General features: G+C 34.5%; 1 protein-coding gene and 1 pseudogene across 2 annotated transcripts; both read right to left on the bottom strand.

Moving 5' to 3' along the window:
* Window positions 1–2361: 2361 nt before the first annotated feature.
* LOC143592053 (protein neprosin-like) lies at window positions 2362–5323 on the bottom strand. The gene is made up of 7 exons (XM_077072071.1): window positions 4795–5323; window positions 4623–4709; window positions 4341–4541; window positions 4086–4250; window positions 3652–3705; window positions 3272–3418; window positions 2362–2742 (listed from the first exon to the last, which is right to left on the bottom strand). The coding sequence occupies exons 1-7, from the start codon at window positions 4966–4968 to the stop codon at window positions 2365–2367; spliced, it is 1206 nt and encodes a 401-aa protein (XP_076928186.1). The 5' UTR covers window positions 4969–5323; the 3' UTR covers window positions 2362–2364.
* Window positions 5324–16356: 11033 nt separating this feature from the next.
* LOC143592052 (putative apyrase 7) lies at window positions 16357–18559 on the bottom strand (annotated as a pseudogene). The gene is made up of 2 exons (XR_013145840.1): window positions 17389–18559; window positions 16357–17102 (listed from the first exon to the last, which is right to left on the bottom strand). The product of XR_013145840.1 is annotated as a putative apyrase 7 (transcript).
* Window positions 18560–20657: the final 2098 nt, after the last annotated feature.

Below are 20657 nucleotides of genomic sequence, written 5' to 3'. Positions count from 1 at the left end.
GCTTAAGATTTATTGAATTATTTTATTTTATTCTTTGAATTTTAAGTTTAGTGTTAATCTCAATGACTCTTTAAATATATAGATGGCTTTCGACTTCTTGGATTGTTTTAGTTATTAGTTTGGATTTTAAGTTATTTATTAAATCTTATTGAGGTTAATAGATTATATATCCAAATATTCTGATAAAATAAAAGGTTGACATTTTTTTTTTCGCATTTTAAAACAGGAAAATGACCCTTATTTTGTTTTAAGGTCGCTGTTATACAAGGCAAGGAATTATTATAAACAAGGAAATAACTTAAAATAAATAAGCGGGGTTTTAATCAAACCTATTAGGTGCGTAAAATAACACGCTTAACAACACTATATTCACCTTTCTTTTATATTAAACTTTTCATCGGTGTGATTAATTGTAATCTTGAAACTAAATATTGTTACATATATATAACACCTTGGGAAATCTTATATTATTACCAAGTTAATTAAACATAGTGATTTGCATTTATCGCCAACTTTTTTGCTGGTGATTGTACCCTCCTCGTTGGTGCTTCCATTGACTTGATAAAAATGGCATAGTAATTAATTAAGAAATGCAGGATTTGAATTTTGTGCTACAATTAATAAAGACAAAACAAGATCTTGGAATTATACCCTGCATATATGCATGGTGTTCAATAATATTATTTCTTAAATATATGCTCGATCGACGCACAAGATGGGTTGGGCACTTGGGTGTAGAAATAAGCTTGTCTTATCTCCATCAAATGTGCCGGGTTGACTGTGGTGTATATTATATATATATATATATATATATATATATATATATATATATATATATATATGCAACTCACATCTCAAAATTAGTGTAACTTAGACTAAAATCATATATGCAAGGGTTTGCTAAGCTATATATATCAATTAGTAGCTAGTATAGTGATAAGATCCCGTTATAATTAAAGGACAAAAACACACGAAAAGAATAGCAAATTGGTTTGATCGGTTTCTCTAAAGATAAGTCCATTGGTTCATCGATGATATTAACTTAATACACTTCATTAAATCAAATTCAAAAAAACAAAAAACTTTCTCCTAATTATACATATTTTAACATATATATTCCTTTGCAATAATCCATATAATTGGCCCCTACTAAAAGTAATTATAATCCTGTCATCCTGATCCTTGTCTAACTAAACAAAAATTTAGTTGGCGCGAACATAAAAGGACGTTCGGTTAAAAAAACACGTTTCATTCCAGTGGTTTGTTAAAATTTCAGTTTTTGTCCTTAATTTTGAATATGCACAACTATTGTCTATCATACTGTCCACTCCACCATTATAAGGAAATCTTTTGAACCCATACCGTGGTTAAGAGCGTGTAGTGTGGTTGTTAACCGGCATATCGATCACATGTTCACATGGATGGCTATGTAATTGTATAATCTTAAAGAAATTTTAGCATTGTGCTGCTCTTTAATTAATTAATTAATTATTTAAGGATGATTCAAACTAGTTGAAGTAATTGCATGCATGGTTAGGGCTCTCAAAAACGGTTGTGGCTCATCGCTTGATTGAATTGGCTTAGCTTGAAACCTAGCCGAGCCTGAGCCAAGGGTATAGCTCACTCAGTTTGGCTCGAATTATATTGCATTTACTTTATATATACACACACGCGCGCGTGCATGTACACACATACACAATGAATTTTGAACTATTGAATGTTTAATTTTGAACAACAATATTTTTTTAACTCTATAGGGATTAAACTATTGACCTCTTATTTTATACCATAACCACATTACCACCCCACTAATGTGGGAATGACAAGAACTAATGTTAACTTGAAAAGGGTCGATTAAATTTCCTTTCTACAACCTAGTCGAACTCAAGCTCAAATTTTCAGCCTTTTTGAAACCGAGCCGATTGAGCCCGAGCTTGCTTGACTCAGCTCGTGAACAACCCTTTGTATGGTAAGTCATTTTCATACTACCAAATATGGATTGAATAAGGTTATATATGAATATGATGGTGGTAGAAGGGTATTTGGTACACCAATATATTAGGTAACATTGGTGGAAGTACCTTTCAATACCAACAAATAGGAAAGAGCAAAAGTAGATATACAAACAATTGACTTCATTTGTAATGTATGTGCCAAACTTTTGTTTCCACCTATGATTTCACACAATTGTACACGTACCATATGAATTAATACATATTATAAAAATCAAGGTCAAAACACTCAATAACAAACACTAATATACAAGAAACTGATATCCAAAACTAACAAACTGAAATTACTATATAGGGAAAGAATTAACCATATGCCAAAAAAAACCAACATTATAGACCAATTTTTTTTTTCTTATTGACACCTTTCATTCCTTCCAGGACCTCCATAATAAATATAATCCCCCCAAACATTGTTTTTTCCTGCTTTTATATCATAACAATTTGGATGATCAGCCAATAAACGGAGATTTCTTAGAGGAAGCAAACTATTGTCCCAATCAACAACCTTCAAGTTTCTAAAATAGGAAGCTTTTCCAAACCCTTCGTCGGCGAAATGACCACTGCCCATTTGTGTTGAAGTGTGATAACCCCTTGACCTTGAGTTCACTATCTCCCCTCCAAACTGTATCATACTTGCGTGTCTTTGTAGATGAGTAAACAAGAAAGACGGCCAGTACCCTATGAGTAGTCCCGAGCCGAATTGGAGCCACCAGTATCCGTGTTTAGGGTCCTAAATCGATAAAAAAAAAACATTAATGTTTTAAATGATGTTTGAGTACACAAAAGGATTATAATTTAGTTTCATACTAGGTTCAACTAAACTTGAAAATAACAAATCTTGGGATGGGCAAACTATAAATAAATAATAATAACAAATCTTGGTACACCTTAATTAGTATATTAAGTTTTGTTGGTTGTTAAAACAAAAAACTAATATTCAACATTAGTTAAATATCATACGTCAACAAATTATCTAGGAAAAAGTCTACACATGGGAGACCACTTCCTCGAAGAAAAGAAGCGAATCTTATAATTTAATATTAATAAAATTACTGTCATAACCAGATATAACTGTTTGGGGAGTTTTGGTCCATATATACAAAGGTTAAAAAACTATAAGTATCTATATGTAGGTCCACCTATAGTAATGTTAAGAGAAGCTAGGTTATATATATGCATGAACACCTTAATATGGTACCCACAGATTGAATGTAAAGATGTTATTAAAAAGAAATAATAATAATAAGGAATTTAATTACCTTCCATATCATAATGGCAATATCAAACTGTTTGCCACTGTAAGATGATCTTGGAGATATTGCTGCACCTATAGCAATCCTGTTGTTGGTCTGAACAAACCCTGAGCATAGTAAGTTGTAGCATCCAGTGGTTTGGTATGCATCAGTCTGTAAATAATTAACAAATATTATTAGTTTTTCATTAAAACATTAATTATCATCTAATATTCTACATCAATGGTCATGACTAGTCACTGCAGATATAATTTATCATCTTAAATTAATAATTTTAACTTGTGAAAATTAATTAGGAGCTTTGCATTGACCGTTGACCAGCTTTCCTTAGTCCTTACTAACATAATGTAAGAACAATGTTGATGAATGATGATACATATACTTACCGTCCAGTAAGTGAAAAATCTTGGGTAACCATCTCCATATAACTCCGGGCTTACCTGAACAATCATCAATAAACGTTCATTATATATATATCTTGAACATGAACCTTGAACACTTCCTTTTTTTTTTTTTAATTTTATGGTGTAAATAAGTTAAATATGCTTGTGATCTATAGTAATACAAATGTATAGGCGTTAGTGAAAAAACCATGCTATCGACAAATTCGTCACAAACTTGGTGATTGAAATAAGTAGCTAGAACTTATTCCTTTGAATCTTTATTGTAAACTTTATGGAAAAAGTGATATAGTAAGCATATTGATTTATGTATAGTAATTAATACAATATTTCTGATGAACATATATAGTTTTGGTAACACTAATGCATACAACCCTATATTAGTTAAAAACCCTAGATCTAGAAATTATATTATATACCTGCCAACCAGCTTCTACTGTATTCAGATCATTGCCAAATGAACCAGATATAACCCATAGCTGCGACAGACTAAATTCATATGGATCTGTAACTGCTGGTGTCCATACATTTATACTTGCCTTAGCTCCATAATATTGATCTCCATTCACAAAAGCAACCGCATGCTACAATATTATAAATCACCTATATATAAGTCTTATGTGCATTAATTGTTAAAATGTTACTAGATCATATATATATATATATATACTTACCTCATGACCACCGCTCGCGGTGTCGTGCCTCACACGCCTAATGATCTTTCGTCCGAATCGCTTTAGAGAACTCGCTCGTAAAACATCATCTTGTGTAGTTCTTCTTATTGGAACAGTGCCTGCTGGGCAGTCCCATAACTGAAAGGTGTCAATATTTTCATCAGTGGAGTTGTGTCCCTTTGGCCTCTCCATAGGTGGTTCCTAATATTGTATCAAAAAATATAAAACATTAATGAAGATCATGATGACATGTGATATATCTATAAAAGGTAAAAATAGTACCAATGGTTTTTGTCCTTTGAGGTTAGGATGATCAAATGCAGGCTGAAGATGAGAAAGAACACAATCTATCAAATCTCCATCAGGGCTCTGCTTCCAAAAAAAATATCAATAATTAGTTAACATTCAAGAAACTATAGAAACGAAAAAAAATTAAAAACAAATTTTTTTTTGCCTGAATGGTCTTGATTGAAGGCTTGTTGATCTTCTTAAGATGACTTTTGATTCTTTTAAGCTTCTTTAACTCTTGCATTGGCTTGAAATCGGTTTCGTTCTTCGGTGCAACGGGGACAAACATGAGTAGTATACAAACAAATATGAAGAAAATGGAAGTAGAAGAAGAAGCCATATTTGTTTTTTTGGTATTTGGATGTATTCAAAGGAGAAACTGGCTCTAGCTAATATATGTTGGTGTGTTTAATTATGTAGTTGGAGTTGTCTCCTAGCTTCCTATAAATTAAACTGAGATTTTATGATCAAGATAACAAGAGCAAGAAACAGTTTTTGGTTTTATTATAAAACTTTGTCACATGGAAGAAAATGCAGATGCATACAAGACAGAAGAAACTTGAAGCTGCAGTCCTCCCTTCAAAAGACAAAGAGATTGTGAGTTTTAAAACAACTCAAATCATTTATCTCACTTAACAACAAGAAAAGGAAGTACTCCCAACACTCCATTAACTACTTTATTATATATGTACTAACATAATTAAATTATTACTTTTAGAAAGCCATTTCTATATATATATATATATATATATATATATATATATATATATATATATATATATATATATTGAAAAGATACAATACGATATAAATACGTACGTGAATACCGTTTTTCGCGAATCGATCCACGAAATCACATCCAAACATCTCGGAATCGTCAATACATATCCAATCAATCATTGCTTCACCGAAAAAACAGTTTTAGATGGTTAATCGATCAATTTTTCACTTTTTTCATAAAGACGGTTTTTGAGCGTTTAATGAGCGTTCAAGGTTTTGTGAGCGTTTTAGGTTTTTTCCTTTGTTTTTTGCCTTTGAGCATCTCGCGTACGTTAATGTACGTTAAGCATTTTCGTACAGTAACTGCACCCTATATATATATATATTCCCTAAAATTTTAATTAATAATTGGCAAAAAGTCTAAAACCACGACTTAATTATAATGTGTAAAATAAATGGTAATTATCTATAACCAAAATTAGAGCTTTACTCATGATTGATCAGGGTTTACTTAAAAAAATACGTGTTTTGATGAGTTTTTTTTTTTCATTTGAAATACATTACAAAAATAAAGTCAGTAATTATGGGCTAAGATAGTTGAATAATCTGAATAATATAATACGGTTTTATATAAAAGTAAAAGTAATATATAAAACAAGTTTTCATATATATTAAAAAAATAAATCTCTGAAAAAGTATAATTAACAACAAATAGGTTAAAACCTGTCAAACTCGGATGCCGGCGTGGATCCCGATCATGTCAGCATAGTTGGCCTGAGTGGGGTGGTGGGGCGCGACGTGTTCGCGCAGTGAGATAGCTTAACTGTGAAAGTCACCGTTTGAAAAAAAAACAACAAATAGGTTAAGGGTGTATGAAAATGTTTAAACAAAATAGCTATTCAAATATTCAAAAAAAACTATTTTCTTACATGGGAAACTAGCCGGCCTACTCTTATAGTATAATTTGAATTCTTCATCTTTTGGATATCTAGAGAAGAAACGTGTTAGTACTACACCATCACAAAATTTCGGTGGACAAAATTATGGGTAATTAATATAACTCAATTCATATAAAAGTTGGGTTTTATTATACATAAAAAAATAAAATGTAAGAGAAATCGGATACTTGTTACATTTAAAAAAGTTAAAGGTGACAAAGGCTGGTCCTTTTGAAAAAAATGAATTCTAAAAGTAGATATTTGTTAAATGATTTGAAAATGATATATTTGAAAAGGAAAGGCAGAATTTTGGCTTGTAAATAAGACTGAAAATACGCATGTATTTGAAAAGAAAAGACAGAAAATGTTTGATTATATTTAAAATATTATTGGTCTATATAGGTATTAATATTAAAATTATTGTCCAATACAAACACATAGGAAAATCCTGTACTCACTTGAAAATTTATGATTTCTACACCCAAATTTTAATCGTGATGGTTAACTAAACAAAAATAACTCTTACTTCCATTCATCATTTCAAACCCCACCAACAAAGACGCTTTGGTTTTACGTTTTCCTTATGGTCCATGTTAGATATATTATTATTATTATTATTATTATTATTATTATTATTATTATTTTGAACACCTAAATTTTTTCACCTATTTTACCACTTGTCTCAATTGTCTCAAGTGAGACTAAAATTCACAATTATTTTTTTAATTGTTTTATTATGATTATTATTTTCTTTTTGTTGTATGTATATATATTCTCCAAGCTTTAAAATTATATTAATTGACCGATCTTCGTTTTTATCTATGTCACATTTTCATCTGTTACATGAACGTTATTAATATGTCAACAACTCTCCGTCATTAGGTTCGGCAGTTGATGTATTATTAAAAAGAAACTTAAACAAAGACTGGATTGGTTTTTATGATAATAAACCAAATTATATAAATGTGTACAATTGTTTAATTACAGTTGATTTTTTATATTTTCTTCCTTTATGCCCAGCAGGCTAGGTTGTACGTTGATGATGACTGTATAGGGGCTACTACTGGGGTTCAGCAGGGAGACCCCCTTGGGCCCCTCCTCTTTACCTTAGCATTACACCCTCTTGTTCTCCAGGTACAAAATGACTGTAACCTCCCATTTCATGCTTGGTACTTGGATGATGGGACTATTATTGGTGGTGCCAACGAAGTCGCTAAAGCCCTAGACATTATCAGCTCGGAAGGGCCATCATTGGGGCTGCAACTTAATATTAAGAAAACCGAGGTTTTTTGGCCAGCGTGTAATGGGGTGAAAGTTAAAGATGGGCTTTTCCCTAGTGGGATTGGTAGACCAGAGAGAGGGGTAAAGCTCCTTAGAGGGGCTGTTAGTCGAGATCCCTACTTTATTAAGGAGTTGGCGAGGCGGAGAGCATCTCGTGCGGTTGATCTTATGAAACTCTTACCTTGCCTTAGGGATCCCCAGATCGAACTCCCCCTGCTTAGGTCTTGCATGGGGTTGCTAAGTTGCTTTTTGGGTTACGAACATGCCACCCCCATATGATGGATGATGCGGTATCTTGTTTTGATAAGGGGCTTTGAGAAGCCATCGAAGACATAGTTGTATGTGGAGGCCCGTTCTTTGGTGATCTTCAGTGGCGACTTGCATCTTTACCGATGCGCTTGGGGGGTTTAGGCCTTCTTTCGGATCATGATGTTGGGGTTTACGCTTTTGTAGCGTCGAGGGCTCAGTCTTGGAAGCTACAGAATCACATCTTAAGGAATAGCGGAGTTGTCGACCTGGACTCAGACTACGTGCAGGTCCTGGAACGCCTGAATGGCGCTCTCCCAAACTTTGACATTGGCGGTTTCTCTAATAAGGACACCGCCCCACCAAAGTCTCAAAAAACTTTGGCGAATGCCCTTTTTGGCAAAATCGCTCAGAGCCTGGGAAAAGTTTTTGGATTGTCCCCCTGACATAAGGCGGTTATTGAATGCTTACAAGGTCTTCATGCCCAAGATTTTCTGACCGTTATCCCGATTGATGGCTTGGGCCAAAGCATGTCTGCGGTCGAGTATAGGGTCATTCTTAAGTACCGTTTGATGGTCCCAATGTACCCAGAAGACGAAACATGTCCGATCTGCCGTAAGGCTTGCCTGGATAAATTCGAAGAGCACGCGGTACATTGCAAGGAGATGCCTGGGTTCAAATACCGACATGATTGGGTGCGGGACGTTCTTTGGGACATCTTAAGGCGAGCTGGGATATCAGCTAAAAAGGAAGCCCCCGTAAACTTCCTTACAGACCCCACGGAAGGGAGATCCACTCTACAACCGACAGATTTGCTCGTCTTTGGTTGGGCCGAGGGAAAACACGCTTGTGTTGACCTCACAGGGGTATCTCCCTTAGTTGGTTTGAGGGATAATGGGTTTGTAGCTGGGCAAGCAATGAAAATGGCTGAAACGAAGAAGGTGGAGAAACATGCTAAAGCCTGCGAAGAGAACCAACATGTTTTTGTCCCTTTGGCTTTTGATACCTTTGGCTCCTTGGCACCGGAAGCTATCTGTTTCCTAACCAGGGTCCAACGGGTTGTGCATAGCAATGTGTCGACTCAAAAGGGGCAGAGGTATGTCTTTAGCAGGTTAGGGTTTGCAATTCAAAAAGGGGTGGCGGCGCAGCTTGTTACCCGCCTACCTGCTATGTTGATGTAATATCTATGTTTTTATTTAATGAAAAATAAAAATTGTAACTTGAGATAAAAAAAAAATTCATTTGTTTGTTGTTAAAAAAAATGAAAAATACAAGATGGAAAAGGGACCGGGACATGTGGCAGCCAACTTCGCAGGTGCCTAAAAAGCAGCGTCTTACTCGCAATTCGCAACATTGTTGTTTGGTTTCGTAGGTGGTGCGGTCTGGCCAATATTGCAATAGGGAGCAATCCAAGGTTTATTTTCATCCTTACAGTATTATTAAATAATAATTTGTTGTGTACTGTCAGTCATATCAAAGTGAAATGAATAACTAATCACTTAATTTATAATAACTAGAAAAAGAGGATTTTTTTTTTCGAAAAGAAGACTTTTATAAAACAACCGGCAAGGCACCGGGCCAGCTCCCTCCACAAGCTGGAGGACAGCCACGAACCCACTAAAAGCACAACTACATATAGTGTAAATTTACCCAATCAATGTTATCTTTTTTTGATCTACTGTTATACCATAGGAAACCTAGAGATTTGATCTCCCCAATTATCGACTCGATCTTGATGTTTTTCATTTCAAAAATTCTTTCATTTCGCGCTTTCCAAATACTCCAACAAGCTACTATCACAATCCCGTGGAACGCCTTCTTCTCCTTTTCCGGTAACCCCACTGACTTAGACAGCTCCAGAACATCTCTAACCGAGAACCTAAAAAAGGGCGGAACTTTGCACCAACGTGTGACGTGATCCCACACAGTCGACGCAACCGAGCACCCAGTTGTTAAATGGTCTATAGTGTCCAACCCAATATCACAAAAGGGACATAATCTTCTCACACCTTGAATTTTCCTTCTGTCTAAAGCCTCTCAAGTTGGAACTCGATTCAACTCCGCCCTCCAAGCATGGATATTGCATTTATCCGGGACCCACTTACTCCATTTCATAATATAATTATTACTTGAATCTCTATCCTTCTCTGCAAGTTTTTAAACCGAATTTACCGAAAAGACTCCAGACTTATCCCCGAGCCACCCCCAAGAGTCCGGCCCATCAACACGATTGATATGGGCTTAATTATATCTAATTATTATAAGTATTTCCTATACTTTTAGGTACTTTTGAGCTAGGTTTTTATTGAATATTATTCTTAGTTGGTTCATATGTTGGTGTTTAATATTTTAAGAGACAACGAGCTATATTAGAGTATATGAGTTAGCTATATATATACATGTTTTCATAATCAGTTTTCTTTCGTTCTAACTCTAAAACATGTTTTCTTTTAATGTACGTGATGTTTGTAAATCACAAAATAATAATAAACTATATACATCATTTGTAACAAAAGGCTTAAATGAGAATTATAAAATAAGTATTATAGTATTATTCCATCTATGTGTGTATGCAGTAACTCAAATAAATTCATCCATTTGTATAATCTAATTATTGAATGATATATGGCCCATCAAAATGCAGCCCAAGGTTTAAAGAAACGAAGAATGGAACCCTTTTTGTGACATGTCGGTTACACACAATTTAAATAGAGGCGGCCGTAAAATTAATTGGGGGGGGGGGGGGGGGGGGTGGCTTAGGCCACAAGTCAGGCGACATGAGGTTTTGATAGGAACTCTCCGTCACAAAGCTAAGAAAAAATTACAAGAGAAGAAAGCTGTTGGTTCGAGCGGAGAACGTTTGGGTTCGACACCTACTCATCAAAACATATTAATTATCCGGTTTGAATTTATTATTATCTTTAAGGATTCAATGTATGAATTTAATTATTTAATTTTGTTCTTGAGTATGGTCGTTGGCTAAACCTTTAACTGCCTGGGTATGGATGAATGCTTTTTAGACTCGTTTTATTTTCGGTCTTGGATTATTATTGATTGATTTTTGCTTTGGTAAAGTTTTTATTATATTTGGTTATGATGCATATGCGTATTTGGTATTAATTTATTATCAATTTTTGTTCCATATGCGTCTTTGTGAATGTCTTTCATGTATGGATGCATATTAGGTTACTTACTGTGTGTTTGTAACTAGTTTATGGTTTATAGTTAACATATTCCATAGGAACGGTATTTGAGAGTTTAGAGATACCTTTTATTCTGTCACTTGAGAGACCGGGAGGTAATTAAGTGTCGTCTGTTTTGGTCTTTTGCGGGTTTGGGTAGTGATTGCACGGGAGTGAGTTACCCTAGATTCCTTTAGATTCTTACAGATCCGAATTATAACCGGAATCAATAGAATACCCCTTTAGGCCTTAGGGTGTTTTGTGATTAGAGAGACTGGGAGGTGATTTAATCTTTGGGTACCTTCTCATAGTTAGGTAAGGTGAGACCGGGAGGTGATCCGAACTATTAAACCGTTGAGCTTACATGATATTTAGGGTTCTTAGGTACTGTTGGTGAGACCGGGAGGTGATCTAGCTTACTATAGTTATTCCTTAAATTTCATATTTTTAGAATACGGTACCCATTCATTAATCCATTACCGAGAATTTACGAGTTGACTAGTAGGATTCCTTACCTAGGTAGTTGTTTCCCATATTTGAGTTTTACCCCTATTTGTTCGTATCAGTTTTAGAGTAAACATTATTTATTTAATATTTAATAATTAAAAAAGACAAAAAAATCAATAAAATCAATTTATTTAAATTTTTAGTCAGAGTCTAGTTTAGGTGTCGCTAGTGTCCTGTGGTTCGATATCCGGACTTCATTAGGCTTTACTACAGTTGATAGGTACACTTGCTTGTCTAGTGGTCTAGCATTAGGATAGTATAGATTTATAAATTTAAAACTAGAGTGTCTAAGTTAAGTTAAGTTTTTTTATAGACCGTGTTTCGCACATCAACGATCAGCAGCAACCAGGAGTTTAAAAACCTTCTCCCACTCTAACCTTTCCACCTGAGTAGTTGGGTTTCTAACCCAGTCCCAAGCCCATCCAAAATTGTGCCCCACCTTCCAGAATCGTTCACTAACCGTGCAACTTTTATTCTTCTCGAGCTTGTACAGATTAGGCAGAATTGATTTTAGAGGACTACTTCCCAGCCAGTTATCGGACCAAAAACTCAAAGACTTACCGTCACCAAGATTTCCTATGATGAGGTCCTCTTTTTTGCTGCCAGCCACTTTAAGCTTGTTCACCACCTTCGCTATATTCTTCCACACTCCTTTGTACTTTTTATTAACCGGAACAAGCTCCCAACCCGCTCTTTGCCAATGGATCGCCTCAATAACCTTGTGCCAAAATCCCCCCTTTTCCGTCTTGTAACGCCAACACCATTTAGTTAACAAGGCGTTGTTAACGTCTCTAAGCCTCGAGATACCGAGACCCCCTTTATTTTTTGGAAGAGTGACTCTCCCATGCCACCCAATGTATTTTATTAACATTACTAGACCCACTCCAAAGAAATCTTTTCATTATACCTTCCAATTTATCCACCACTTTGCAAGGAGCGCGGAACAGAGAGAAATAGTACACTGGGAGACTCTCTAGAACCGATTTTATGAGCACCACTCTACCGCCTTGGATAAGGTATGTGCCTTCCATAAGGCTAGCCTTCTTTCAAATAAGTCAATGATCCCATTCCAAGTATGAAAGTTGTTCATGTCTGCTCCTACCAAGATCCCAAGATGCACAGAAAGAAGAGTTCCAACCTTGCACCCAAGAACTTCTGCCATGCAACTCAGATCCCCCCATTTGTATTACAACAATATAAAGAGGATTTATGGAAGTTGATTTTGAGACCTGAACACAAGTGGAAGCACCGTAATAAAATCGGCGTAGAAAAAGAGTTAATACAAGAAATACAATAGTTATTATTTTAATGTATGTATCTAAAGAAATAATTTTTGAAACCAAAAGCATTAGTTCTAAGTTCTTCCTAATACTTCTTTTTTTAAGTATAATCCGGTTATCATTGTTGTTTACTAGGGATGACAATCAAACTATTTTAGACAAATTAGTCATGAAGCTAAGATAGAATAGCTTTTTACAAAATCATCTTGTTTATTTATAATTTCATTCTTAATAGTGATTACAAGTTTTGTTACTTATTTGTGACTTACCAGTCTGCCAGGTACATGTTTGCCTACCACATGTCAAATATCATATATACCCATTATTTTGTTAAAACTTAATTGTTAGCATTCGTACAATTCATTTTTATATAACTTTTTAACCTAAGGAATTAATAATAGATTTATATTAACCAAGGAGGTAATGACAAGGTAAAACAAAAATAAAGAAAAAAAATGCATGTTTATGGTATGTGTAAAAAGGTGCATATACTTCGGGTAATGGAGTTTGGTATCATATAAATCATATCCGTAAAAATTTTGAAATATTCTATACTTGAATGCTCTTCTTATTATCCATCCTAAGTGTTTCTGGTTTCGAGTTTGGGAGGTGGGCACACAACCTGATTTATCAAACTACCCAAACACAACTAACTAATCAATAGCAAATAGACAAACACCTCACTTTTACTCAATTTCTTAAAAAAGTTCATAAACTATAAGGAGTGTTATTAGAGAAGTACCCAATTCATTCTCTCACGTAAAACATTATGAGTTATATAACCCGTTGTTGCGAGTTGCCGAATTAAAATAATATGGGGTGGCAGGCGGTGTTTATGGAATAACCGGGGTACCCGTATGGTACTACAGCTTACTATTCAAGTTTGTGTTGGCTTGTCATCCTGTTGTTTACTCTTATTCCGAACATCATGCTTCTCATAGTTGTATATTTATGTACGTCCATAGTTGTATATTTCATAAAGCACCTTTACCTTTTCTATAGCAAAATGAAGGTGCCCATTATTGTGTGGTAGCTTTTTCCAAGAGAAATGCTTATTCTAAGAGTTGAACGTTATGCATAGTTAGTTGTACATTACATTGTCAAAAGAAACTTACTTTATAAAGCAAATAATAGAATACTCTTATGATCTTATCTTTCTTTTTGGTCATTTGGACCCCTTGAGAAAACCATGTGGCAGTGGTTTGCCACTAGCTTAAAAAGAGGACAAATTTGTATGGGCCATTGAGCTTCTTTTCTCTAAAAGGTTTTAGGCAAGAAATGCTCCCCACTAATCCACTTAGTTTAGCATGTTTTTTTAACAACCAAATATATTGACAGAATATGATTCAATAATTTACTGTCTAATCTTTTATATTATCTCGTTCTTATTTTCAATTTGTCTTATCGTCAATAATTATTTGGTGTTCTTGAATTCTTCGGCTTCGAAAGTTAAAAAAAACAAAAAAAACAAAAAAAAAAAAAACGATCGGTTATCTTTATGTGGCGTGGATAGTGTTTAATAGGGAGGTGTTGATGATGACAAAATACGATCCACACGAGAGTTATACTTCTTCATCTTTATGACACCTTAGACATGTCTCATATAGTATTGTCAACAAGAGAGATATTAAAGCTTTTCAATCGGGTAAACAAAAACAAATTCATTAGCGTCTTGTATACATAAAGGACAATGATAATTGCTATGAGTGGTCGAATGTTACAAACAGTATCCGAACCACTCATGGCATGATTATGATGACATAGCACATCTTATCAAGAATGAAGAGTCGTGATGAAGGTGTTTGTGGCACACTGGGGCAATCTCACATAGTTTTAATTATAACAAGTCATAAGAATTACAGACCTCAAATATCAGCAATGCATTTTGAGCGCATTAGTTGTAAATGAGATAATAGCTCAACGATTAAGCATGCTTTGATGAAACAACGTATATATGACCTCTTTATGGGTAAATCAAACAATATTAGTTAATATTAAGGGTTAGATGTTACATTCTTTAGCTTAATTTTTCCACATATTCTTCTTTCAGGTTTCTTCTTCTTGCTAAGGTTGTCATTTCAAAACCTAGCAACTCCTTCATTTGTTAAGGTATGTAATCTCACACCAAACGCTAACTTATATTGGTGATCTTAGTGTCATGGACTATCCTAAACTGGATATAATATATATGCATGTCAAATTTTTGAATTTAAAATTTAAAAATTCATAAAAGCATCAAGTATAAAATTTACCATGCCCATATGAATGTGTTCCACCTTCAGATTGTGTCTGCTTTAAGGATTTGAAATGGGTGGTCATCTTCATGTTGCTGTTGGATGAATTGTTCTCTAAGGTATATAAAAGCTGTATTGCTTTATACAAAAGTTCCCACTAAATTAAATCATCCTTCAAATTTGCAATTTCTTTTATATAATATAGGGTAAGTTTAAGTTTTTCCTCTTTTGTGAAAGGTAAATTGCAATTTTACGCCTTTTGTTTTCGAACAACTAAATGTTATATTTTAAAATATTGAACCTTTGACCTCCTATTTTACACCCTAAATATCTTACCATCCCACAAATTTCTTCACATTTAATATGTTCTCATATTTTTTATACTTTTATATTGACCAGTAAAAATTCTTTTTGCTACATTTTACAGAATAACCATATTACCATTATAACTAAGGATTTTTTTTAACAATCTCACAATTCCTTTTTTTTTTCTTTTAATGTCTTTTCATTTTTTTCTTTTATTCTTTTTATCACTTTTATAAAGTTTTTTTTAAATAATTAATTGAATAACCAACTAGTATGCTTTAAAAGTTATATTTTTATGATTTATTTATTTAGTTTGATTAACGTGTTTACTTTATTCATTTATTATTATTACTCAAATAATATAATTAATATTTTAGAGATGTAAATGAGTCAGCTGAGTTGAGCCCAAGCTCGATCTCATTTAACTTTAGAGACTGGATTCTGCTTGCCGGTAGAAACTTGATTAATTAGAGGTTTAGTTGGTGTTTGTATTTGAAGATGATAAAGCCTGATATTTTTAAGAGTGGAGAAAATTGAAGTTGGGTTGGGCCTTTATTCTAAAGTTCAGATGACCTTTTTTCATGGGCTTACCTAAGTTTTAGCCTGTTTCTTAATCCCAACTTCTCAAGTATCCATATAAAAAAAATAACTAAACCTTGTAGAGTTGTAGTTTAAAAGTTCTGATGTTTAATTAACTCAACTGTGTTAGTTCAAAGGACCAAAGGTGTTAACTAACCAATGAGCAATAAAGATGCAATTTCTGAAAAGTTAGGACCAACATTGTAATGCTACCTTACCAAACTGTCCATACATGTAATGCTACCATAGGTGGACACTGGACACAATGATTTAAACAACAAAACTTGCAATCCCACCCTATGCCCTTGGTTATTTGAACTCTCATATTACCGGTAAACCAAATTTAAATAAAATGATTGTAAACGAAACATGTTGAAAGTCACCCAAAGTGTAATTACTAACTAGTCATACAACCTTCTAAATTATCTAGTATTAAGTTTTTATAATCACACTTTACACAAATGTTTTTACCATAATAAAAGAAATATTCTTATTGACTAGTTACCCAACCCAGCCAACCTGTTCATTTTGTTTGCCACCTCTAATACAAAGATTACAAAACACAATAGAACTACACATTACTCACAATTTCCAAAAAAAAAATGAAGTTTTATAACTTACAAAATAATGACTATATAAGCGAACCTCCACGAGCCCTGACCCTAGGTGGGCCGACGCTTGGGCCCGATATAAGACGGCAAAGATGCCACCTTCCTTCCTAACATGGGCAACTTAATCTGGCTGTAATACACAACAAATAAAAGGAAAGCAAGAATAATAAACAGAAAATGAGGTGAAAATATCATCCTCTTAAATTTTAAAAAAGAAACTATACTATCTTTATAAGTGTAAGAATCACTAAGCCATAAGTCTTTTCCTTCAACCAATGCCGCCCCTAAGGTCCAAGAAACGTCACTTGGACCGAATACAATATCTTGATCACCAACACAAAGGGTGTTTTCAAGAAGTGATACCACATACTGGACCCGAAAACAGAGAAAATCAGCATACTTTTGACTTATTGGCATTTTGGTCAAACCAGATAATGATCTTGAACATAGTTCTTGGCCTTTTTCCCAAATCTTTGATAGATTTGTTGATGGATTCATGTTTAACAGGTTGTAAACCGCAAAGAATCTGGATAACGCGTGGAAAGGTGCAGATGAGTGAGTTTTTCCGACCAAGTTGAGCATGTTTTCACCTGCAATAGAATTTGGAAGTGAGCTTACGTTGGTCCCATCTCCAATCGCGTGCTATCGGTTTATTGAAACCATAAAATTAGAGGTGGCGATTTTGACCCATATACCTATGAATGGGTATATTGTGACCCATATACTTATGATGGGTCGATTTTCAATCAATACAACCTCTTAAACTGTTTTATCTTATACAATATGATTTTATAATTATAGTTTTTGTAAACATAAATTAACACAGAACAAAACAGTAAACAATAAAGAACATAACAAAATAGTTTGAAAACTGACCATTTATCGAAGAAAATCCCATGCAGTATGAGTCAACTGATAACTTTGACCAATCAGATGAACTGCATAAATTAACTGCTGCAGCTCTTGCTAGCAACTTACATTTCTCCCAATTCGGCTCTCCAACTAAATTTATAAAAAAATTATCGTTTTTCCTCATTCTTTTTGTTAAATTTCCTTCAAAGCACCCGTGACAAGTATAGTTTTGTGTAAACTCATAACCAAGACACGGATGCCAAATCTCAAAACTTCCAAAATCGCGCTCTATAAAACCTTGTGAATAAGTAAGCATAACAACAGTTCTATCAAACGCTTCATTCAACCCAAAAGCCGGTAACGAGGCTGCAACAACCTGGTGGTCAAAAGACCCGATCTTTGACCCGAAAACACCACGATTACTCACCATCGGTTGATTAATTTCCGTTGCTACCTGCAACGAAGAACCACCAAGATCAAGAAGCCCTAAAGTAGGCGACAATCTTGATGAATTCCCGAACACACCCATATGATGGTTTAACGCAATCCAACCATAATAACCTTCTTCTTCCCCACTCAAAACCCGAATCCAATCTTTACCCATTTTTCAGCCCGACGAATCAACGGCTCTAAAGAATCCTTAACCCCGGACGCATTTCCTACAAATTTATCCAGACCGGGCTCGGTTTGCATACAATGGTACTCGCAACCGTCTTTACGGTAATCTAACTTTGTTAAATTATCAGGAAAAGTGTGTAACAAGATTGGGAATTCTGAATTCATATTATTATTGTTATTGTTAGTTGTGAATTTGTTTTTGGGTATCCATTCGTATACATTTACTCTTGTTCCACTGCTTCCACAGTCCAACACAACGGTGAAATATGAACTGGTTGTAGGAAACACAGGATTATGAATAAGGTAATAACTAGTTAATATCAACAGGGTGATTATTAATATGGTGGTCGCTAGTTTCAATGGTCTAAAATGTGGAGATTGGAAGCTTGGCTTTTGAAGGGGATTTGGGTTCCATAAGTAACTTTTGGATGACAATATTATTATCAATTGGTGAATTGCGTACCTTTGTGTTATGTAAAACCCAGATCCAACAGCCGGCGATCAGTCCGGTTGTGAAGATCTGATGATCGGAAATCCTGCTGCCGGGGTTTTTATACCGTATCGGGCCGGCTGGGAAACGGTAATACCCACCGGTTTGAACTTTGAACCGGTTTCCAATCAAGTTTTCCTTAAATAAGCGTCTAAAACTCAAAACCGCTTTGGGTTGAAACCGGTTTGGTTTGGTCAACAAAAGTTGAAACCGGTTTATGATCGGTTCCAGTTCGGTTTGAAACTGATTTCTTGACTTAATTATGATCGGTTTTGGTTCAGGTTCTGATCGGTTTCGGTTCGGTTAACCGGTTTTGGAACCGATTTTGGTAGAGAAAATTACAAACCGTTTCCAAACCTACGATTACAATCAGTTCCAAACCGATTTCTATATAAACAGTTTTGGTTCGATTTTTGGGTCGGGTCCGATTAACCGGTTTACTTATCCACATATAGCTTCAACACGGTCTCTTAAAAAGGCATTCTCGTCAACAAGAACTTGACCATTTTTGTCTCTAGTAGCTGCTAATGTTGATAGGTTTGCACTAGTTTTTATAACATTGGGTTATTACTTGCTACAACTAAAAGTGGTTGATGTTTCAATTTGTATAAAACCTAAGGTTTGTAATTCAAACAATAATTTAAAAATATCAAATCACGAAAGGAATAACGGATTCAAGTTTTGTTTAGTATCTAACCAAATTTATAAATTTTCGAATTGATTAAATTCGGTTACGCTAGTCATGATCTATGCAGTCGATATCGCCGATATATCAGTGATATATCAGTTATCGGTCCCTTGACGATATATAATCAAAATATCGGTTCAGAAATATCAGTATAATATCAATGATTATTGACCGATATTAGACTAATATTTGACCGATATATCACCAATATTCCTGATATTAGTGTTTTAAGTTTTAATTATCAACTTTTAGTGTTCAATATTAGTGTTTTAAGTCTTACTCAGTTCTTACTTGCTATGATTGTAAGTGTTTTGCAATTTACAAAAAGGTTAATTTGTTAATGGTAGGAGACTATACTCAATTATTAGTGTCAAATTGCTATATATATATATATGTGAATTTTACATGATATTAAAATTACCAATATCCCACCGATATCTCACTGCGATAACCGATATCTCATATATCGGTTCTTGACCGATATCTGATATTTATTGAAAAGGTAATACGGATTCATGTCATCAGATTAGATTACATTTATTGCCTTAATACAATCAAAAATGAGTCAATACTAGACTCTAGTTAGGCTATGTATTATACATCATTCACTGTCATTTTTCATAATTTGTTACATCAGTGTTATCACATATTTGCCTTCATCATCTAACTCCTACCATTCAATCCATGTTATACACAATTCTCCATCATTCTCCACTATTCTTCTCCGATCCATATTTTTTATTTAATATTTAAAAAATATGTTACACTATAAATAATTTGAGTTTTTATTTATATATTGTTTAATTAATAATGTATGACCAACCCCCCACCCCCACATACTTTCTATGCTGGTGACACCAAAAAAAAATATAAATAATATATAAAAAATAAATACTTCTATTTATCCCGTTAACCTCCCCCCACACTTTTTTCTAACTTTTGTCGTCTATGAGACTTGAACCCAATACCTTTCAAACACTTCCAACCTAAGGTGTTTAAAGGCTTTACATTTGCCAATCGACCATCACCCACTGGTAATCCCCCCCCCCCCCCGCGCTATCTTTTTCTAAAAAACCCCTAATTTGTCGAATTCGCCTTCCCCACTTCAAATCCTTAACTCTTAACTTGATATAAGTATTTAGCCATAACCCCTTCTTCCTCCCAAGTATAAACCACTCTAGCCCAAAAAAAGGAAAAAAAATGGAAACTAATTCGCTGTGAACACCATCAGGCCACCCTTGTCATGCATGACGTGAACATTAGCGACACGTGTTTGCGTACATTAGCCGGTTTTGTGAGCTTATGCCACGTCTTTAACCCTATAAGAATTTACCAAAAATAACTAACTTATAAAGTATAGGGACCAAAATGTAAAAGTATGAAACCTTCATCCATCGCGATACGCGATGGGGCAAGCATGAAGCCCATCGCGTAGCGCGATGGCCTTGCACACAAACCCAGTTTTGGGCGGCGTAGCGATACGTGATGGCACACCCT

The sequence above is a fragment of the Bidens hawaiensis genome, unplaced genomic scaffold (genome assembly GCF_021521415.1).
Source record: "Bidens hawaiensis isolate Kalapana, Puna unplaced genomic scaffold, B.hawaiensis_p1.1 tig00040406_1, whole genome shotgun sequence".
Taxonomy (NCBI): Eukaryota; Viridiplantae; Streptophyta; class Magnoliopsida; order Asterales; family Asteraceae; genus Bidens; species Bidens hawaiensis.
The sequence above is the reverse complement of the archived record's forward strand: the minus strand, read 5'-3'. Positions and strand labels throughout refer to the sequence as shown.

What these genes read in the sequence shown, in the direction of transcription:
- LOC143592053 (XM_077072071.1), bottom strand. Translation starts at nt 4,968, where the DNA reads ATGGCTTCTTCTTCTACTTCCATTTTCTTCATATTTGTTTGTATACTA. An exon ending in TCAAAGGACAAAAACCATTG is followed by an intron (nt 4,542 to 4,622) that starts GTACTATTTTTA and finishes ATACAATATTAG; the next exon opens with GAACCACCTATGGAGAGGCC. An exon ending in CAGTAGAAGCTGGTTGGCAG is followed by an intron (nt 3,706 to 4,085) that starts GTATATAATATA and finishes ATGATTGTTCAG; the next exon opens with GTAAGCCCGGAGTTATATGG.